At 58.4% G+C, this 17,596-nt stretch overlaps 1 protein-coding gene across 1 annotated transcript; it reads right to left on the bottom strand.

Annotated features, from left to right (window-relative positions):
• Window positions 1-201: 201 nt before the first annotated feature.
• PHF8 (PHD finger protein 8) lies at window positions 202-17,070 on the bottom strand. Its single transcript, XM_080364392.1, is given in 27 exon segments — window positions 202-810; window positions 899-1,046; window positions 1,049-1,291; window positions 2,202-2,311; window positions 3,251-3,346; window positions 3,431-3,642; window positions 4,239-4,348; window positions 4,803-4,826; window positions 4,828-4,888; window positions 5,055-5,140; window positions 5,525-5,562; window positions 5,689-5,737; window positions 6,650-6,672; window positions 6,675-6,738; window positions 7,195-7,286; window positions 7,970-8,076; window positions 8,714-8,729; window positions 8,732-8,800; window positions 9,588-9,750; window positions 11,047-11,078; window positions 11,081-11,232; window positions 12,049-12,190; window positions 13,834-14,002; window positions 14,004-14,038; window positions 15,011-15,112; window positions 15,796-15,881; window positions 16,870-17,070. Coding segments are annotated over 27 exon segments (2,616 nt in total). The 5' UTR covers window positions 16,968-17,070; the 3' UTR covers window positions 202-721.
• Window positions 17,071-17,596: the final 526 nt, after the last annotated feature.

Raw genomic sequence — 17,596 nt, 5'->3', positions numbered from 1 at the left:
CTGAGGGAGTGAACTCTCGCGAGAGTTCGGCGGCTGAGGGAGTGAACTCTCGCGAGAGTCGGCGGGAGAGTGTTGATGGCGGTCACGTGACTCCCCTCGGACGCCTGGGTCCCTTCTTAATTATCAGTAAATTTGGGCTTTTTATCTCTTTTTTGTGTTTATTATTCTAACAAATACAAAAGTGGGGGCGGGAACGCGGCCTCTGGACACGCCTACAAACCCGGGGAGGCAGCCAATGGGAAGCGGCCCCGCCCCCTGCCAATCAACCTGAAGACTTGGGGGGGGGGTTAAAAAAAAAACAAACCCTCCATGGAGGACCAATCAGAGGAAGCTCCGCCCCTTCTCCAGTCCAGGGGCTCCCCCAATCGCCTACTCTCTTCACAGCAACCAATGGGAGAGAAAGTCCCGCCCCCTCCGGTGTGGCGGCAGCCAATGAGAAGCCGCAGGGACAAGCATCCCGGGGGTGGGCGTGGCCTGGCGGCAGCTCCTCCCCTTGAGGGCGCAACTTTTGGCCACGCCCTCTCCCTGAGGAGCTCGTTGCGGTGGGGGCGTGGCCTTCAGCAAACTCCGCCCCCTGCGGGGCTGAACCGTTTGGGGGCGTGGTTTCGCTTAGCCACGCCCCCTCCCCGCAGCATGTCAAGTCAAGGGAATGGGAAGGGGGCGTGGAGTGTATCAAGCCACGCCTCCATGGGGCGTGGCCTGGCACGGCCACACCCCCTCCTTAAAGCAACAGCTTCCCGTTGCGATGGATCTTGAGGATCCTGCCCAGGCGCTGCTTGGCCGTGGCCAGGCCCTTTTTGGGGCGTTTTCCTGCAAAAAACGGGGTTTTCCGTCAATTTTGGGTTATTTTAGGGTGTGGGGTGCACACCCTAAAAATCCCCACCCCCTCCAAACTTACCCTGGGCGGCGGTGGGCGTGGCGTGGGGGGGGCGGCGCTGGTTGAGGAACACGCCGGGGGCCATGGGGGTGGGCGCACGGGTCACTCCAAAAACGGGGGTCCCGCCCCCCCCGCCCGCCCCCCCCGGCACCCCCCGCGGGACGGGCCGTGTACTCGTGATCCGCCAAACTGGGGGGGTAAGGGGGTTCTTGGGGCGGGGGGGGGTCTGCGTCCCCTTCCCCTATTCCCCCCCCCGCCAAGCGCCGTTTCGGGGTCCCCCTGGGGTTGGGGGGGGTCGTCCTCTTCGTCTTCATCCTCTTCGTCCTCCTCATCCTCCTCGGGGGGGGGCGATGGGGGGGACGGGGGTGGGCGGCGCTTGGCCGGACCCTTTCGCCGCTGCAGCTTCCGGTGCTCCTGGGAGGGGGGGGACACCCCAAAAATACAACCTTTAGGACACCCCAAAAAGCCCCCGACCCCCCCCAAAAAACCCTTTGAATAGCCCCAAACCACCACTCAAAACTCCCCCGAACCACCCCCCCGCACCTCCAAATCCACCCTGAACCCCAAAACCCCACAGTGACCCCCAAAGTTCCCCCCAGTAACTCCCAGTGACCCCCAAAGCTCCCCCCAGTAACCCCCAGTAACCCCCAAAGCTTCCCAGTGACTCCCAGTAACCCCCAAAGCTTCCCCAGTAACTCCCAGTGACCCCCAAAGCTCCCCCAGTAACTCCCAGTGACTCCCAGTAACCCCCAAAGCTCCCTCCAGTAACTCCCAGGGACCCCCAAAGTTTCCCCAGTAACTCCCAGTGACCCCCAGTAACTCCCAGTGACCCCAAAGTTCCCCCGGTACCTCCCACTAACCCCAAAGTTCCCCCAGTAACTCCCAGTAACCCCCAAAGCTTCCCCAGTACCTCCCAGTCCCTTCTAGTTCCCTCCCAGTGCCCCCAGTTCCCTCCCAGTGCTTCCCAGTTCCCTCCCAGTGCTTCCCAGTCCCCCCAACTCCCTCTCAGTGCCCCCAGTTCCCTCCCAGTCCCTCCCAGTGCTTCCCAGTCCCCTCAAGTTCCCTCCCAGTGCCCCCAGTTCCCTCCCAGTGCTTCCCAGTCCCCCCCAGTTCCCTCCCAGTGCTTCCCAGTTCCCTCCCAGTGCTTCCCAGTCCTCTCCCAGTTCCCTCCCAGTCCATCCCAGTCCCCCCCACTCCCTCCCAGTGCCCCCAGTTCCCTCCCAGTGCTCCCCAGTCCATCCCAGTCCCCCCAGTGACTCCCTCCCAGTGCCCCCAGTTCCCTCCCAGTGCTCCCCAGTCCATCCCAGTTCCCCCCAGTGCTCACCAGTTGGGCCAGTTTGGCGGCAGCGGCCGCCAGCCCGGTCTCCACGGACGCCACCCGCGTCCCCTCGCGCACCGGGCGGCTCTGCCGGGGCAGCGTGGGGGTCACGCGCGCTGCCAAAACGGGGGGGGGGAACACTCATGGGGGGGCACCCCAAAAAATGGGGGGACACCCCGATTTGGGGGACTCCCAAAAGTATTTTGGGGGGGGGGGAAGATCAAGGTTCTGGGGTTACATAAAATTCAGCCCCCCTCAAATGTCCCCTAACCTAAATTCGCCTTCAAACCCCCCCAGCCCCCCAAAAACCCCTGGGGACCCCCCCAAAGCTCCAACCTCCTTTCAAATGACCCCCAAAAATCTTTGGGGACTCCCCCCCAAAAACTCATCCCCCCAAAATGTCCCCCAAAATCCCTGGGAACCCCCAAAACCCCCAGCCTGCCTCAATTTTTGGGGACCCCCAAAACCAAGACCCAGCTCCCCCCAAAACCCTCAGCCCCCCCAAATTCCCTGGGGACCCCCCCAAAAAACCCTCACCCCCCCCGCCCCCCAATCAGGGACCCCCAAAAGTTTCAGCCCCCCCTCAAATACCCCCCAAAATCTTTGGGAATCCCCAAATTTCCTTCCCAGCCACCCCTAAAACCCTCAGCCCCCCTAAATCCCTGAGGACCCCCCCCAAACCCCCCTCAATAACCCCCTACACCCCTAGGGACCCCAAAACATTGGGGACTCCCCAAACCCCCCCCAATAACCCCCTACACCCCTAGGGACCCCAAAACATTGGGGATCCCCCCAAGCCCCCCTCAATAACCCCCTACACCCCTAGGGACCCCAAAACATTGGGTACCCCCCAAACCCCCCCAATAACCCCCTACACCCCTAGGGACCCCAAAACATTGGGGATCCCCCCAACCCCCTCCAGTAACCCCCTGCACCCCTAGGGACCCCAAAACCAAGACACATCCCCCCCAAGTACCCCCCAAAACCCCTCCCCATCCTCCCCCCCTCCAAATATTAAGGTGCCCCCCCAAAATATCGGGGTCCCCCACCCCAACCTTTGGGGCTCCAGGGTGCGTCATCAGTGACCTTCTTCTTTTTGGGGAGCGATTTTAGGGCCGGATCGTCCTCATCCGACTCCAACGATGGATAAACTGGGGGGGGCAGATAAAAAAAGGGGTTCACGGGGGGGTGTCACATTTTTGGGGACCCCCCCCACCCCCTAAAACTCCACTCACTGTATTCGGCGTCTTTAAAACAAGCCCCCAAAGTGTCTTGTTCGTCTAAAGAAGCTTCGTCGTCGCTGTCGGTGCTTCGGGGTCCCCCCCCCGGAATTGCGGGGGGGCCGCGGTCGCTGGGGGGACCCCCAAAAAAAGGGGGGGTCCCGGCGGGGAGGTTGGCCATGCTGGATGGCTTCGCGGGTGCTGGGGGACGCGGGGGGGGCCTCGCTGAGGGGGGAAATTGGGGCGGGTTCAAAATTTGGGGGGTTCAAAATTTGGGTGAACCCCCCCTGTTAAAATTAGACACCCCCCCCCTGCCCCCCCCCAAAATTTACAGCCTTCCCTTAATTATTCTGAGGCAACAGGAGGCCCCCAAACCTCCAGCCCCCCCTCAAAATCCCCCTACCTACAAAACACCCCCCCCCCCCCAAAACCCCAGAGCCCCCCCACCGAGGGACCCCCAAAAACTCCCAGCCCCCCCCAAATTCCCTCCAGGGACCCCCAAAGACCCCTCCCAAACCCTTAGCCCTCCCCCCCCAAATCCCCCTTCCCCACCCTCTGGGGACCCCCCCAAAACCCCCCCCCAGACCCCCCCCAAAATAAACACAGTCCCCCCCCACCCCCTGGGGTCCCCCCCAAAATAAACAGGAACACCCCCCAAAACCCTTAAAACCCCCCCTCCCAAATCCCCCCAAAACTCCCTCAAGCCCCTCTCAAAATAAACCCCAGACCCCCACATACATCTTGGGGACCCCCCCCACCCCCACCCCCCCCCACCCCCCCACCTCGGGGACCCCCCTCCCAAACCCCGTGCCCCCCCCCTCACCCGATCTGGGGGTACTCGCCGCCCCCCACTTGCCGACTGGCCTTCAGCAGGTCCAGCAGCCCCGCGGCGCTGCCGCCCCCCACCTCCTCTTCCTCCGTCGTATAATCCTCCTGGGGGGGGGGACACCCCAAAATCTGACCCCCCCAGGAACCCCCCGACCCTCCCTGCGCCTCTCAAAACCCCCCCCAAAAACCCCCAAATCCCCCCCAAAAACCCCCATCCCCTCCCATTTCATTGTTGTTCAAGTGTCCTGGGTGGGGACCCAAAAATCTGACACCCCCCCCACCCGGAGTGAACCCCAAAATTGGACACCCCCGGGGACTCCCCCAACCCCTCTGCACACCCCCCCCCCGATCCTAAAATATAACTGGGACTCTCCCAAAACACCCCCAAAATCCCCCCAATTGCTGCCCAAATCCTCTCAATCACCCCCCAAAACACACCCCCAAAATCCCCCCAAAAAACACCCCCAGGGCCCCCCAAAACCCTCTGGGACCCCCCCAAACCCTCATGGACCCCCCCAGCCCCCCAAAACCCCCAGCCCCCCAAATTTGCCCCCCGTACCTCGATATCGAACTCCACCTCCCCCCGGCTCACGCACCCGGTGGGGGTCGGAACAGGGTTTGGCGCGGGGGAGTTTTCGGGGAGCCCTGGGGGGGCACCCCAAAAATTTAGGGGGGGGGGGGCACAAGGTGGGGGAAACCCCAGCCCTCCCCATAATAAAATTGGGGGGGTAGGAGGGGGTTAAAAGTGGGTTGGGGGGGGATTTGGGGTATTTTGGGGTTCAGGGGGGTATTTTGGGGGGTTCCCACTCACGGGGGGGTCTCCGGGGGGGTCTCCTGGGGGGGGTCTCGTCGATCTGTAGCTCCTCCCCCTCTGAATCTTCGGGGTCCAAGGGGGGGCTGGAGGGGGATGAGGGGGGGGGATGGGGGGGGGCGGGAACCCCAAAATCGACCCCCCCCAGGCTGGAGCCGCTGGGGGCTGGGGGGGAAAGGGGGGGGGTCATGGAGGACCCCAAAATCCACCCAGGACCCCCCAAATTGGCTCCAAACCCCTTTGGGACACCCCCAATCTCCCATTCCACCCCCCCCAATAGAACCCCCCCCCCCCCGACTCCCAAAATCCCTCTGGGACCCCCAAAACCCCCAAGTACCCCCAACATCCCCAAACCCCCCCCAGACCCCCAAAACCCCTCTGGGACCCCCCAATCCCAACTCCCCCCCAAAATCCCCTGTGGGGCCCCCCAAAAATCCCTCTGGGACCCCCCAAATCTCCCCCCCACTCACCGTGCGCCCCCATTGGGCAGCAGGATTTCGGGGTCCCCCTCAGAATCCGCCTCCGTCTCCTCGGCACTGGAACTGGGGGGGTCACCCTGGAGAGGGGGACACCCCAAAATTTCAAGGGGGGGGTCCCCCAAAATCTACACACCCCCTCAAAAGAAGAAACTAACGTCTCACCTCCTCATCATCCTCCAGGGGGCGCTTTTTTGGGGTCCCCCCCTCGGCGGGGGGAGGGTGGGGGGTGGGGAGGGGGTTTCGGGGTCCCCCCTTTTTTTGGGGGGGATGTGGGACCCCCCGGGGGGGCCCGTAGGGGGAGCCCGACTTCCCGGCGCTTTGCTGGAACAGCTCCTGGGGGAAACCAGTAACTCCCAGTAACTCCCAGTGACCCCAAAGCTCCCCCAGTAACTCCCAGTTCCTCCCAGTGACCCTTCCAGTACCTCCCAGTTCCATCCCAGTCCCCCCCAGTGTCTCCCAGTTCCCCCCAATTCCATCCCAGTCCCTCTCACTCCATCCCAGGACCCCCCCAGTGCCTCCCAGTCCCCCCCCAATTCCATCCCAGTCCCCTCGCAGTGCCTCCCAGTTCCATCCCAGTCCCCACCAGTGTCTCCCAGTTCCCCCCAATTCCATCCCAGCTCCCACCAAGTGCCTCCCAGTTCCCTCCCAGTGTCTCCCAGTTCCCCCCAATTCCATCCTAGTCCCCCTCACCCCCATCCCAGTCCCCCCCAGTTCCTCCCAGTGCTTCCCAGTTCCCTCCCAGTCCCTCCCACTGTCTCCCAGTTCCCCCCAATTCCATCCCAGTCCCCCTCACCCATCCCAGGACCCCCCAGTGCCTCCTAGTCCCCCAATTCCATCCCAGTCCCCTTCACCCCATCCCAGTCCCTCCCAGTTCCCCCCAGTTCCCTCCCAGTCCCCCCCAGTGTCTCCCAGTTTCCCCCAATTCATCCCAGTCCCCTTCACCCCATCCCGGTCCCCCCCAGTGCCTCCCAGTTCCCTCCCAGTCCCTCCCAGTCCCCCCCAGTGTCTCCCAGTCCCCCCCAATTCCATCCCAGTCCCTCCAGTACTCCCAGTTCCTCCCAGTTCCCTCCCAGTGCCCCTCACCCCATCCCAGTGCCCCCAGTTCCTCCCAGTTACCTCCACCAGCCGAATCTCCTTCCCAGTTCCCGGACCAGCTGCCCAGGCCGGACAGTTTCGGGGATCTCGTGTTCGTGCTCCCCCAAAACCTTCACATTTTGGGGGGGGGTGTCAAAAATATTGGGGAGACCCCCATTTAAAACCCACTCCACCCACCTGCGCCCCCCCGAAATGTTGGGGACCCCCCCAAAAAATTACCATCACACCCCCCTAAAATCCACTATATCCCCCCATTCTTCCCCCTGTAACCCCCCAAAGTCCCCCCATAACCCTCCAAACGCCCCCCCCAAAAAATTCAGGGATCCCCCAAAATGTGGGGGACCCCTCCCAAAGTGTGGGGGCCCCTCCAAAATGTGGGGGAACCCTCCCAAAAAATACCATCACCCCCCCAAAAATCCACTATATCCCCTCACTATTCGCTCTGTAACCTCCCAAAATCTCCCCATAAACCCTCCAAAATATGCCCGAAAACGCCGCAAAACATTAAGGGACCCCCCCCCAAAATGTGGGGGACCCCTCCCAAATGTTGGGGACCCCCCCGGTACCTCTTTTCGGGTCCAGGCCCGGAACGCGGCCACCAAGGCCTTGGCCCCATGTACCAAATAGGCCGCCGGGTGCCGTCGGTTCTCCCGCAGGCCTTGGGGGGGGGGGAAGGTTTTTTGGGGGGGTTTTAGGGGGACCCCAACATTTTGGGGACCCCCCTGAGGTGGGGAATGATTTGGGGACCCCCCCTGGAGAGAATAAGGGGGGTAATGGGGGGTGGGGTTGTAGGGGACCCATAAAATGGGGGGGATGTGAGATAGTGAATGAACCATAAAATGAGGGGGGACCCCCAAAATAACCATAAAATGAGGGGGGATCCCAAAATTGACATAAATACACCCCCCCAGGACCCCAAAATCGCTCCTGGGACCCCCAAAAGCCACACAGGACCCCCAAAAATGGGGACAGGAACCCCCAAAATGTGGCTGGGACCCCCCCCCCCACCCCCAAGAAAACCAAAATCCCCCTAAACCCACCCACCCAGGACCCCAAACTTCCACCTGGGATCCCTAAATATGGGGACATGACCCCCCCCCCAAAATGGGGCTGTGACCCCAAAAATGGTGATGGGAACCCCCAATATGGGGCTGGGATCCCAGAAATGGGGACAGGAAGCCCCAAAAATGGGGCTGGGACCCCCCAAAATTCACCCCGGGACCCCAAAATACCCCCCTAAAGACTCTCAAAATTGGGGTTGGGACCCCCAAAATGGGTCTAGGATGCCCCAAAATGGGGTTGTGACCCCCAAAGCCCCCCCCCCAGAATTTGGGGACCCACCTCGGAACGTGTCCAGCAGGTGCCTCCCCACGTACCAACAAATCGTCTCGAAATTGGGAAATTTGAAGTTTTCCGCCGTGCTCAGACGTCGCTCCAGCTCGTACGCCCTAAAAATGGAGGGGTGGCAATATTGGGGACCCCCCAGCACTGCAAAAACCCCCAAAAATCCCTTCCCGACACCCCAAAACCCCCAAATCCCCCCAAATTTCCACCCAAAATGCCCAAGAAGCATCAACCCCCCCACACTTGAGCTGCATCTCGACATTGACACTGTGGAAAAAATTCACCCTGAAGGCCCAAAATTCCCCTAAAATCTCCTCAAATCCCCCACAAAACTCCCCAAATCAGCCTAATTTCCCCAAAACCCCCAAATTGTCCCAAGTCCCCCCAAAATGCTCCAAAACCCATCAAAATTCCACCCACTTGAGCTGCATCTTGATACTGAGACTGTGCAAAAAATTCACTCTGAAGGCCCCAAATTCCCCTAAAATCTCCCCAAATCCCCCACAAAACACCCCAAATGCCCCAATTGCCAACAAAATCCTCCCAAAATTCCACCAAATCCCTCCAAAATGCCCCCAAAAGCATCAAAACTCTCACCCACTTGAGCTGCATCTCGATATTGAGACTGTGCAAAATGATTCATGCTGAAGGGCCTGAATGCCCCCAAAACCCCCTCCCAACACCCCCCAAAAACCCCCAAATCCCCCCAAAATGCCCCAAAAGCATCAAAACTCCACCTACTTGAGCTGCATCTCATATTGAGACTGTGCAAAAAATTCCCCCCGAAAGCCAAACAGTCGACGGGCGTCAGGACAGCGTGAATCCAACCTATGGGGCAGGGAACATATAGGGCTGATTAGTCCAACCTATGGGGCAGGGAATATATAGGGCTGGTGAATCAATGGGGGGGTGGGTTGGGGTCCTCGATTTCATGATATAATGGAAGAAAATGCACAAAAAAGACTGATGTGGGAATTATTGATTAACAAAGTGACCCCCAAACTGCCTCAAAATGGCGGTGCCTGAATCACCTCAGGGGCAAAATGGCGCCAAAATCCCCTCAGGGGACAAAATGGCGGCACCAAGGGAACCAATTTTGGCTTTTCCTTCATTATATCATGAAATTAAGCTAAAAAGCATTTGGAATATCTGAGTTCTGCACAAAGAGCACCGATGTGGGAATTATTGATAAACAGAGGGACCCCCAAACTGCCTCAAAATGGCGGTGCCTGAATCACCTCAGGGGCAAAATGGCGCCAGAATCACCTCAGGGCTCAAAATGGCAGCACCAGGGGAATCAATTTTGGTTTTTCCTTCATTACATCATGAAATTAAAGCTAAAGAACGTTGGAATATTTGAGGTTTGCACAAAGAGCAACTGATGTGGGAATTACTGATTAACAGAGCGACCCCCAAACTGCCTCAAAATGGCGGCGCCTGAATCACCTCAGGGTCAAAATGGCGCCAAAATCACCTCAGGGTCAAAATGGCGCCAAAATCCCCCCAGGGCTCAAAATGGCGGCACCAACCGAACCAGTTTTGGGGTTTTTAGCCTCAATTTGGTGCTGTAACGGAGGGAAACGCTTGGGAGGGTCGAGGGGCCCCCCAGACGTACCGGTGGGGATGAAGAGGGTCTGGCCCTGGCGGAGGGGGCAGCGGTAGCACCGATCCACCTGGTCCCCAAAAAACAGCTCCCCCTGATTGCGGGAGCTGCTCCAGGCCTCGAATAGAGACAGGTTGGCGGGCGTGGGGCGCACCAGGTAGAAGATCTTCTCACCCTGATGTGGGGCAGATGTGGGGCAGATGTGGGGCAGATGTGGGGCGGGTGTGGGGGGCAACGCCCCAGGTGACACAACCCCCCAAAACACCCAAAACCCCCAAGTTTTCTCCCTAAAAACCAAATAAATTGAAGATTTTCTTGCCCTGATGTGGGGCCAGTGTGGGGTGTAGCCCCCCATATACATTCTACACACCACATAGCCCCCCAAACCCCCCTAAACCCCCCATAGACACCCCATAGCCCCCCAAATCCCCTTAAACCCACCTCATAGCTCCCAAATCCCCACTATACACCCTCTGGAAACCCCATAGCCCCCCAAATCCCCCTTAAACCCATCCCATAGCCCCCCAAATCCCCCATACACTCTCTGCACACCCTATAGCCCCCAAATCCCCCCTAAACCCATCCCATAGCCCCCAAATCCCCCCATACACTCTCTGCACATCCCATAGCGCCCCAAATTCCCCTTAAACCCACCCCATAGCCCCCCAAATCCCCCCATACACTCTCTGCACACCCTATAGCCCCCAAATCCCCCCCAAACCCACCCCATAGTCCCCCAAATCCCCCCTATACCCCCCAGATCCCCCCTATAGCCCCAAATCCCCGTATCTTGAGGACGAGGTACCACACGGAGCTGCCCTGAAGTCGATGTGCGAGTCCCAATAACTCCTCCATAGCACCCCAAATCCCCCTAAACCCACCCCATAGCCCCCCAAATCCCCCCATACACTCCTCTGCACACCCTATAGCCCCCAAATCCCCCCCAAACCCACCCCATAGTCCCCCAAATCCCCCCATAGCCCCCAAATCCCCGAATCTTGAGGACAACATACCAGACGGAGCTGCCCCCGAGGTTGATGTGCGAGTCCCGATAACCCTCCAAATTCCCCCCAAATCCCCCAAACCCCCCTATACACCCTCTATACACCCATAGCCCCCAAATCCCCCCTATACACCCTATAGCCCCCAAATCCCCCCCACAGCCCCCAAATCCCTGTCTCTTGAGGACGACGTACTAAACGGAGCTGCCCCCGAGGTCGATGCGCGAGTCCCGATAACCCCCCAAATCCCCTCATATCCCCCCAAATCCCCCCTATACACCCTCTATACACCCCATAGCCCCCCAAATCCCCCCCAAACCCACCCCATAGTCCCCCAAATCCCCCCCACAGCCCCCAAATCCCTGTCTCTTGAGGACGACGTACCAGACGGAGCTGCCCCCGAGGTCGATGCGCGAGTCCCGATAACCCCCCAAATCCCCCCAAATCCCCCGAATCCCCCCCAAACCCACCCTGAGCACGTGGTACCAGACGGAGGTGCCCCGAAGTCGATGTGGAAGTCGGTGTAGCTGTCGCGGGCGCCCATCAGGCAATACTTCTGCACGCTGGGCCGCTCGCGCGCCGACTCCCCCGGCCACAGGTTCTCCACCCACGACAGCTTGCGAACGATGCGCGGGGTCTCCACCAGGTTCGAGAGGCTGGATTGAGGGGGGCACGGAAATTAGGGGACCCCCCCATGGGGTTGGGGGAGCCCCCAAAGGTTTGGGAGCAGCAGGGGTGGGGTAGAGGGTGGGGATGGGGGAGAAGGGGCTGGGAGAGAGGGGATGGGGGGGAAGAGAGATTTGGGGGGTTTATGGAAAAGGGGGGGACCCCCAGACTTGAGGTTGGACCTCCAGATTTATAAGGGGTCCCTGAAAATGGGGGGGACACTTAGATTTGGAGGGGAGTCACTGAAAATGGGGGGGACCTCAATTTGGGGGCAGAGGGATGGGGGATGGGGGAGAAGGGGCTGGGAGAGAGGGGATGGGGGGGACTGAAGATTTGGGGGGTTTATGGAAAAGGGGGGGACCTCAGATTTGGGGGTGGACCCCCAGATTGGGGAGGGGTCCCTGAAAATGGGGGGGACACTTAGAGTTGGGGGGGAGTCATTGAAAATGGGGGGGAGCCCAATTTGGGGACAGAGGGGTGGGGATGGGGGAGAAGGGGCTGGGAGAGAGGGGAGGGGGAGGAAGAGAGATTTGGGGGGTTTATGGAAAAGGAGGGGACCCCCAGACTTGTGGGTGACCCCCAGATTGGGGAGGGGTCCCTGAAAATGGGGGGGACCCTTAGAGTTGGGGGGCGGGGGTGTCACTGGTTCATACTGGTTTGTACTGGGACACACTGGGAAGCCCCCAGGGGGGTGACAGTGACCCTGAGGGGGGTGACACTGGTTCTAATGGGGGGTCCCCAGGCTGGGGAGACCAGTGACACTGGGAGGGTCACTGGTCCATACTGGTCCATACTGGGAGCCCCACCGTGTGTCGGAGAACTCCAGGCTGATGACGTTGAGCACCCGGTCCCTGCGCGTCCCCCCCAGGTAGGTGACGAACTCCCCCAGCGTCATCCTGCAGCCGGCCTGGCGCCCCACGTCGATCACCTCGATCACCTTGTCCCCCCCTACGGAACGCAAACCCTATAGAATCAGCCATAGGGTCACAGACTCGGGGCTCGAAATGGCGCCAGAATCACTTCAGGGGACAACATGGCGCCAGAATCACCTCAGTGGACAACATGGCGCCTGAATCACCTCAGGGAGCAAAATGGCGCCAGAATCACCTCGGGGAGCAAAATGGCGCCAGAAGCACCTCAGGGGACAAAATGGCGCCAGAAGCACCTCAGGGAGCAAAATGGCGCCAGAAGCACCTCGGGGAGCAAAATGGCGCCAGAAGCACCTCAGGGAACAAAATGGCGCCAGAAGCACCTCAAGAAGCAAAATGGCGCCAGAATCACCTCAGGGAGCAAAATGGCGCCAGAATCACCTCAGGGAACAAAATGGCGCCAGAAGCACCTCAGGGAGCAAAATGGCGCCAGAATCACCTCAGGGAACAAAATGGCGCCAGAAGCACCTCAAGGAGCAAAATGGCGCCAGAAGCACCTCAAGGAGCAAAATGGCGCCAAAATCACCTCAAGAAGCAAAATGGCGCCAAAATCACCTCAGGGAACAAAATGGCAGCACCAGAGGCACCAGTTTGGGGGCTTTTAGGCTCGATTTCATGATATAATGGGAAAAAAAATGTACAAAAAGTGATTGATGTGGGAATCATCGATAAACGGAAAGACCCCCAAACTGCCTCAAAATGGCGGCGCCTGAATCACCTCAGGGAACAAAATGGCACCAAAACCACCTCAGGGAACAAAATGGCAGCCCGAGGAGCGCCGATTTGGGGGGTTTTAGCCTTGATTTTGTGATATAAAGGAGAATAATGTACAAAAAGTGACGGATGTGGTAACTATTAATAAACAGAGCAACCCCCAAACTGCCTCAAAATGGCGGCGCCTGAATCACCTCAGGGGCAAAATGGCGCCAAAATCACCTCAGGGCTCAACATGGTAGCCCCACGGGAACCAATTTTGGGGCTTTTAGCCTTGATTTCACGATATAACGGAAAAAAAATGTACAAAAAGCGGCTGTTGTGGGAATTATTGATTAACAGAGCGACCCCCAAACTGCCTCAAAATGGCGGCGCCCGAATCACCTCAGGGGCAAAATGGCGCCAAAACCACCTTAGGAAACAAAATGACAGCTCAAGGAGCACCGATATTGGGTTTTTTTGCCTCAATTTCATGATATAATGGAGAAAAATGTACAAGAAGTGGCTGATGTGGGAATTATTGATTAACAGAGCGACCCCCAAACTGCCTCAAAATGGCGGCGCCTGAATCCCCTCAGGGGCAAAATGGCGCCAAAATCACCTCAGGGAACAAAATGGCACCAAAACCACCTCAGGGGACAAAATGACAGCTCAAGGAGCACCAATTTGGGGGGTTTTGCCTCAATTCATGATATAATGGAGAAAAATGTACAAAAAGCAACATATGTGGGAATTATTGATAAACAGAGCGACCCCCAAACTGCCTCAAAATGACGGCGCCTGAATCACCTCAGGGTCAAAATGGCGCCAGAATCACCTCAGGAAACAAATGGCGCCAGAATCACCTCAGCGCTCACCATGGCGGCCCGGGGAAGCAGGGATGGAGGTGAAGCTCCTACAGACGCCACCCAGGAGCCCCGAAATGGCCGTTTCTCGCCCCAAACTCACCCACGTAGTGCTGCACGTCGCGGGGGGTGAAGCTGGGGGGCGGGAGGGTCATTCCCAGCCCGTCTTTCTTGTTCACCAGGATGGGGACGCTGAACGTTTTCTCCTCCAGGTACTCGACCGTGAGCTGGGACCCGCTGGGCCGCAGCAGGATCTCCTCGGCACTATAGGGGCAACGTATAGGGGACGTATAGAGAGCCCCCAAGGTCTAGGAGGGACATTGGAGGCGGGGGGGGGGGGAGGTTCTATAGCATCTGCAGGGGTTTTGGGGAGGTTCTATAGCTGCTATAATGGCTTAATGAGATCCCTATGATGTCCTCTGGTGGGTATTGAAGCTCCTATAGATGCTATAATAGCTTAATAAGATCTTTATGTGGTGTTTTAGTGGGTATTGAAGCTCCTATAGACGCTATAATAGATTAATAAGGTCCCTATGTGATCCTCTGGTGGGTATTGGACTTCCTATAGATGCTATAATAGCTTAATAACATCCCTATGTGTTTTTTTGGTGGGTATTGAAGCTCCTATAGACGCTATAATAAATTAATAAAGTCCCTATATGGTCCTCTGGTGGTATTGGAGCTCCTATAGGTGCTATAATAGCTTAATAAGACCCCTATGCGGTTCTCTGGTGGGTATTGAAGCTCCTATAGACGCTATAATAGATTAATAAGGTCCCTATATGGTTCTCTGGTGGGTATTGGAGCTCCTATAGGTACTATAATGGGTTAATGAGATTCCCATGTGGTTCTCTGGTGCGCATTCAAGCTCCTATAGATGCTATAGGGTGTTAGTAACACCCCTACGTGGTCCTCCGGTGGCTTTTGAAGCTCCTATAGATACTATAATGGATTAACGAGATCCCTGTGTGGTCCTTTGGTGGGTATTTGAGCTCCTATAGATGCCCTAATGGATTAATGAGATCTCTATGTGTTTCTCTGGGTGGTATTTGAGGTTCTATAGATCCTATAATAGGTTAAACGGCGTATATCTCAACTCTTACAGATACTACCATGGGTTAATAAACATCTATATGGTTATCCAGTGGGTATTAGAGCCCCTATAGGTGCTATAAACGCGCCTATAAAACCCTGAGAGCCCCCATAGCCCCGTAACCCCCCGCCATACATCCCCAAGGGCCCCTATAGGTTCCTATAGGTGCGGTTCCTATAGGTCTCACCTGGGGAAGGTGCGGCCGCGCAGCTCGCGGATGAAGTGGCGGAGCCTGTGCGGGCGGGGCGTGTTGGCTCCGCCTCCTTCGGGGGCCCCCGGCGCCGCTTCACTGCGGGGAACATATGGATCCCATAGGTACCCCAGACACCCCCAGCCCGGCCCCCTATGGTCCATATGGGGCCAGAGAGGGGAAGCAGCCCTGGGTCTATATGGGTCTATAGGGCACCAGGCGGGAGGCACTGGGAGCACTCCCAGTGCCCCCCCAATCCCCGCTATGGGTCCCCCTATAGGTCCCGCTTTGGGTCCACCCATACATCCCCCTATAGGTCCCACCTATATATCCCCCTACACGCACTGCTCTGGGTCCACCCATACAACCCCCTATAGGTCCTGCTCTGGGTCTACCTATACATCTCCCTATAGGTCCTGCTCTGGGTCCACCTATACGTCCCCCTGTAGGTTCCGCTCTGGGTCTACCTATACATCCCCCTATAGGTCCCGCTATGGGTCTACCTATACGTCCACCTATACATCCCCTTATAGTTCCCACCATGGGTCCACCTATACATCCCTCTATAGCTCCCGCTATGGGTCCACCTATACATCCCCCTATAGCTCCCGCTATGGGTCCACCTATACATCACCCTACAGGTCCCACTATGGGTCCTGCTATAGTTGTTGCTCTGGGTCCCACTATGGGTCCCGCTGTAGGTTCCTCTATAGGACCTGCTGTGGGTCCCTCTATAGGTGTCGCTATAGGTGGCTCTATAGGTGCCGCTATAGGTGACTCACGGACGGAGGGGCCGCGTAGGACGGCGCAGGTCGGGCAGTGGAACAGGTCGATGTCGGCAGCCGCCTCCTCCTCCACCCCCACGCAGCTGCACCAGTAAAGACCAGTATGGACCAGTATGAATCCATAGGCACCAGTATGAATCCATAGGCACCAGTATGAATCCATAGGCACCAGTATGAAACAGTATGGACCAGTACAAAGCTCTAACACAGCCAGTGCCTCCAAGGAACTACCAGGAACCCTCCCAGTGCTCCCAGTAACCCCCAGTGCCCCCAGTATATCCCAGTGCCCTCCCAGTCCCCTCCTGTCCCTTCCCAGTCCCCCTCACTCCCTCCCAGTGCCCCCCAGTATATCCCGATCCCCTCCCAGTGCCCCCAGTTCTTCCCAGTTCCCTTAATCCCCTCCCAGTGCCTCCCAGTGACCCCCCAGTTCCCTCCTGTCTCTTTCAGTCCCTCCCAGTGGCCCCCAATCCCTCCCAGTGTCCTCCCAGTATATCCCAGTGCCCGCCCAGTGCCCCCCAGTCCCCTCTCCCCCCCTTCCCAGTCCTTCCAGTGTCCCCCAATCCCTCCCAGTGTCCTCCCAGTATATCCCAGTCCCCTCCTGTCCCCTCTCACGCCCTCCCAGTTCCCTCCCAATGCCCCCCAGTCCCTCCCAGTATATCCCAGTGCCCTCCCACTATATCCCAGTCCCTCCCAGTATATCCCAGCGCCCTCCCAGTATATCCCAGCGCCCTCCCAGTGCCCCCCAATCCCTCCCACTGTCTTCCCAGTATATCCCAGCGCCCTCCTGTCCCCTCTCACACCCTCCCAGTTCCCTCCCAATGCCCCCCAGTCCCTCCCAGTATATCCCAGTGCCCTCCCAGTATATCCCAGTGCCCTCCCAGTGTCCTCCCAGTATATCCCAGTCCCCCCTAATCACCTCTCACCCCTTCCCAGTCCCTCCAAGTGTCCCCCAATCCCTCCCAGTGTCCTCCCAGTACATCCCAGCACCCTCCCAGTATATCCCAGTCCCTCCCAGTATATCCCAGTCCCCTCCCAGTATATCCCAGTATATCCCAGTCCCTCCAGTCGCACCTGCCGTGGAACCAGTCCTGGCAGCCGTCGCACTCGATCATGAAGCGGGTGACGTCGTAGGGCAGGCGGCACAGGCAGTACACGGGCACCGAGGCCATGGCCCCTATGGACCCTATAGGGCCCCTAGAGGCCCCTTATGGATCCTACAGACCCCTATGGACCCCTACAGATCCCTATGGATCCCTACAGATCCCTATGGATCCCTACAGACATCCCCCCCCCTTGCCCCCTATAGACCCCCCAACCCCGTGCATCCACCTTGCTCACCCTATAGGTCCCTGGACCCCTATGGACACCCACCCTATTCTATAGGTGACCCCCTATAGAAATGCCCCCCTATAGCCACCACCACTCCCCTTTAATGCTTCCCTATATGTTCACCTCTCCTATGGAGACACAACCCCCACATGCACAATCTATAGGGGCCTGGACACCCCCCCAACAAGGGTCTATAGGGTCACTATAGGACCCCCCCCCCAAAAAAAGACCTGTGACACCCCCAAAACAGCCTATAGATCCCTCGTACAGCCTCACCCAAATGCCTATAGGGCCCCCCCTTGCTCTATAGGGCCCTACGACACCCCCGAAAGAGTCTATAGGTCCCTGAGATCCCCCCCACAAAGGCCTATAGGGCCCCAAAAAGGGGCCTATAGGGCCCCAAGAGCCTACAGGGCCCGGGGCTCCCCGCAAAGGGTCTACAGGGCTCCAGCCCCACTCTATAGGGTCC

Source organism: Nesoenas mayeri, assembly GCF_963082525.1.
Source record: "Nesoenas mayeri genome assembly, contig: SCAFFOLD_112, whole genome shotgun sequence".
Classification (NCBI taxonomy): domain Eukaryota; kingdom Metazoa; phylum Chordata; class Aves; order Columbiformes; family Columbidae; genus Nesoenas; species Nesoenas mayeri.
The sequence above is the reverse complement of the archived record's forward strand: the minus strand, read 5'-3'. Positions and strand labels throughout refer to the sequence as shown.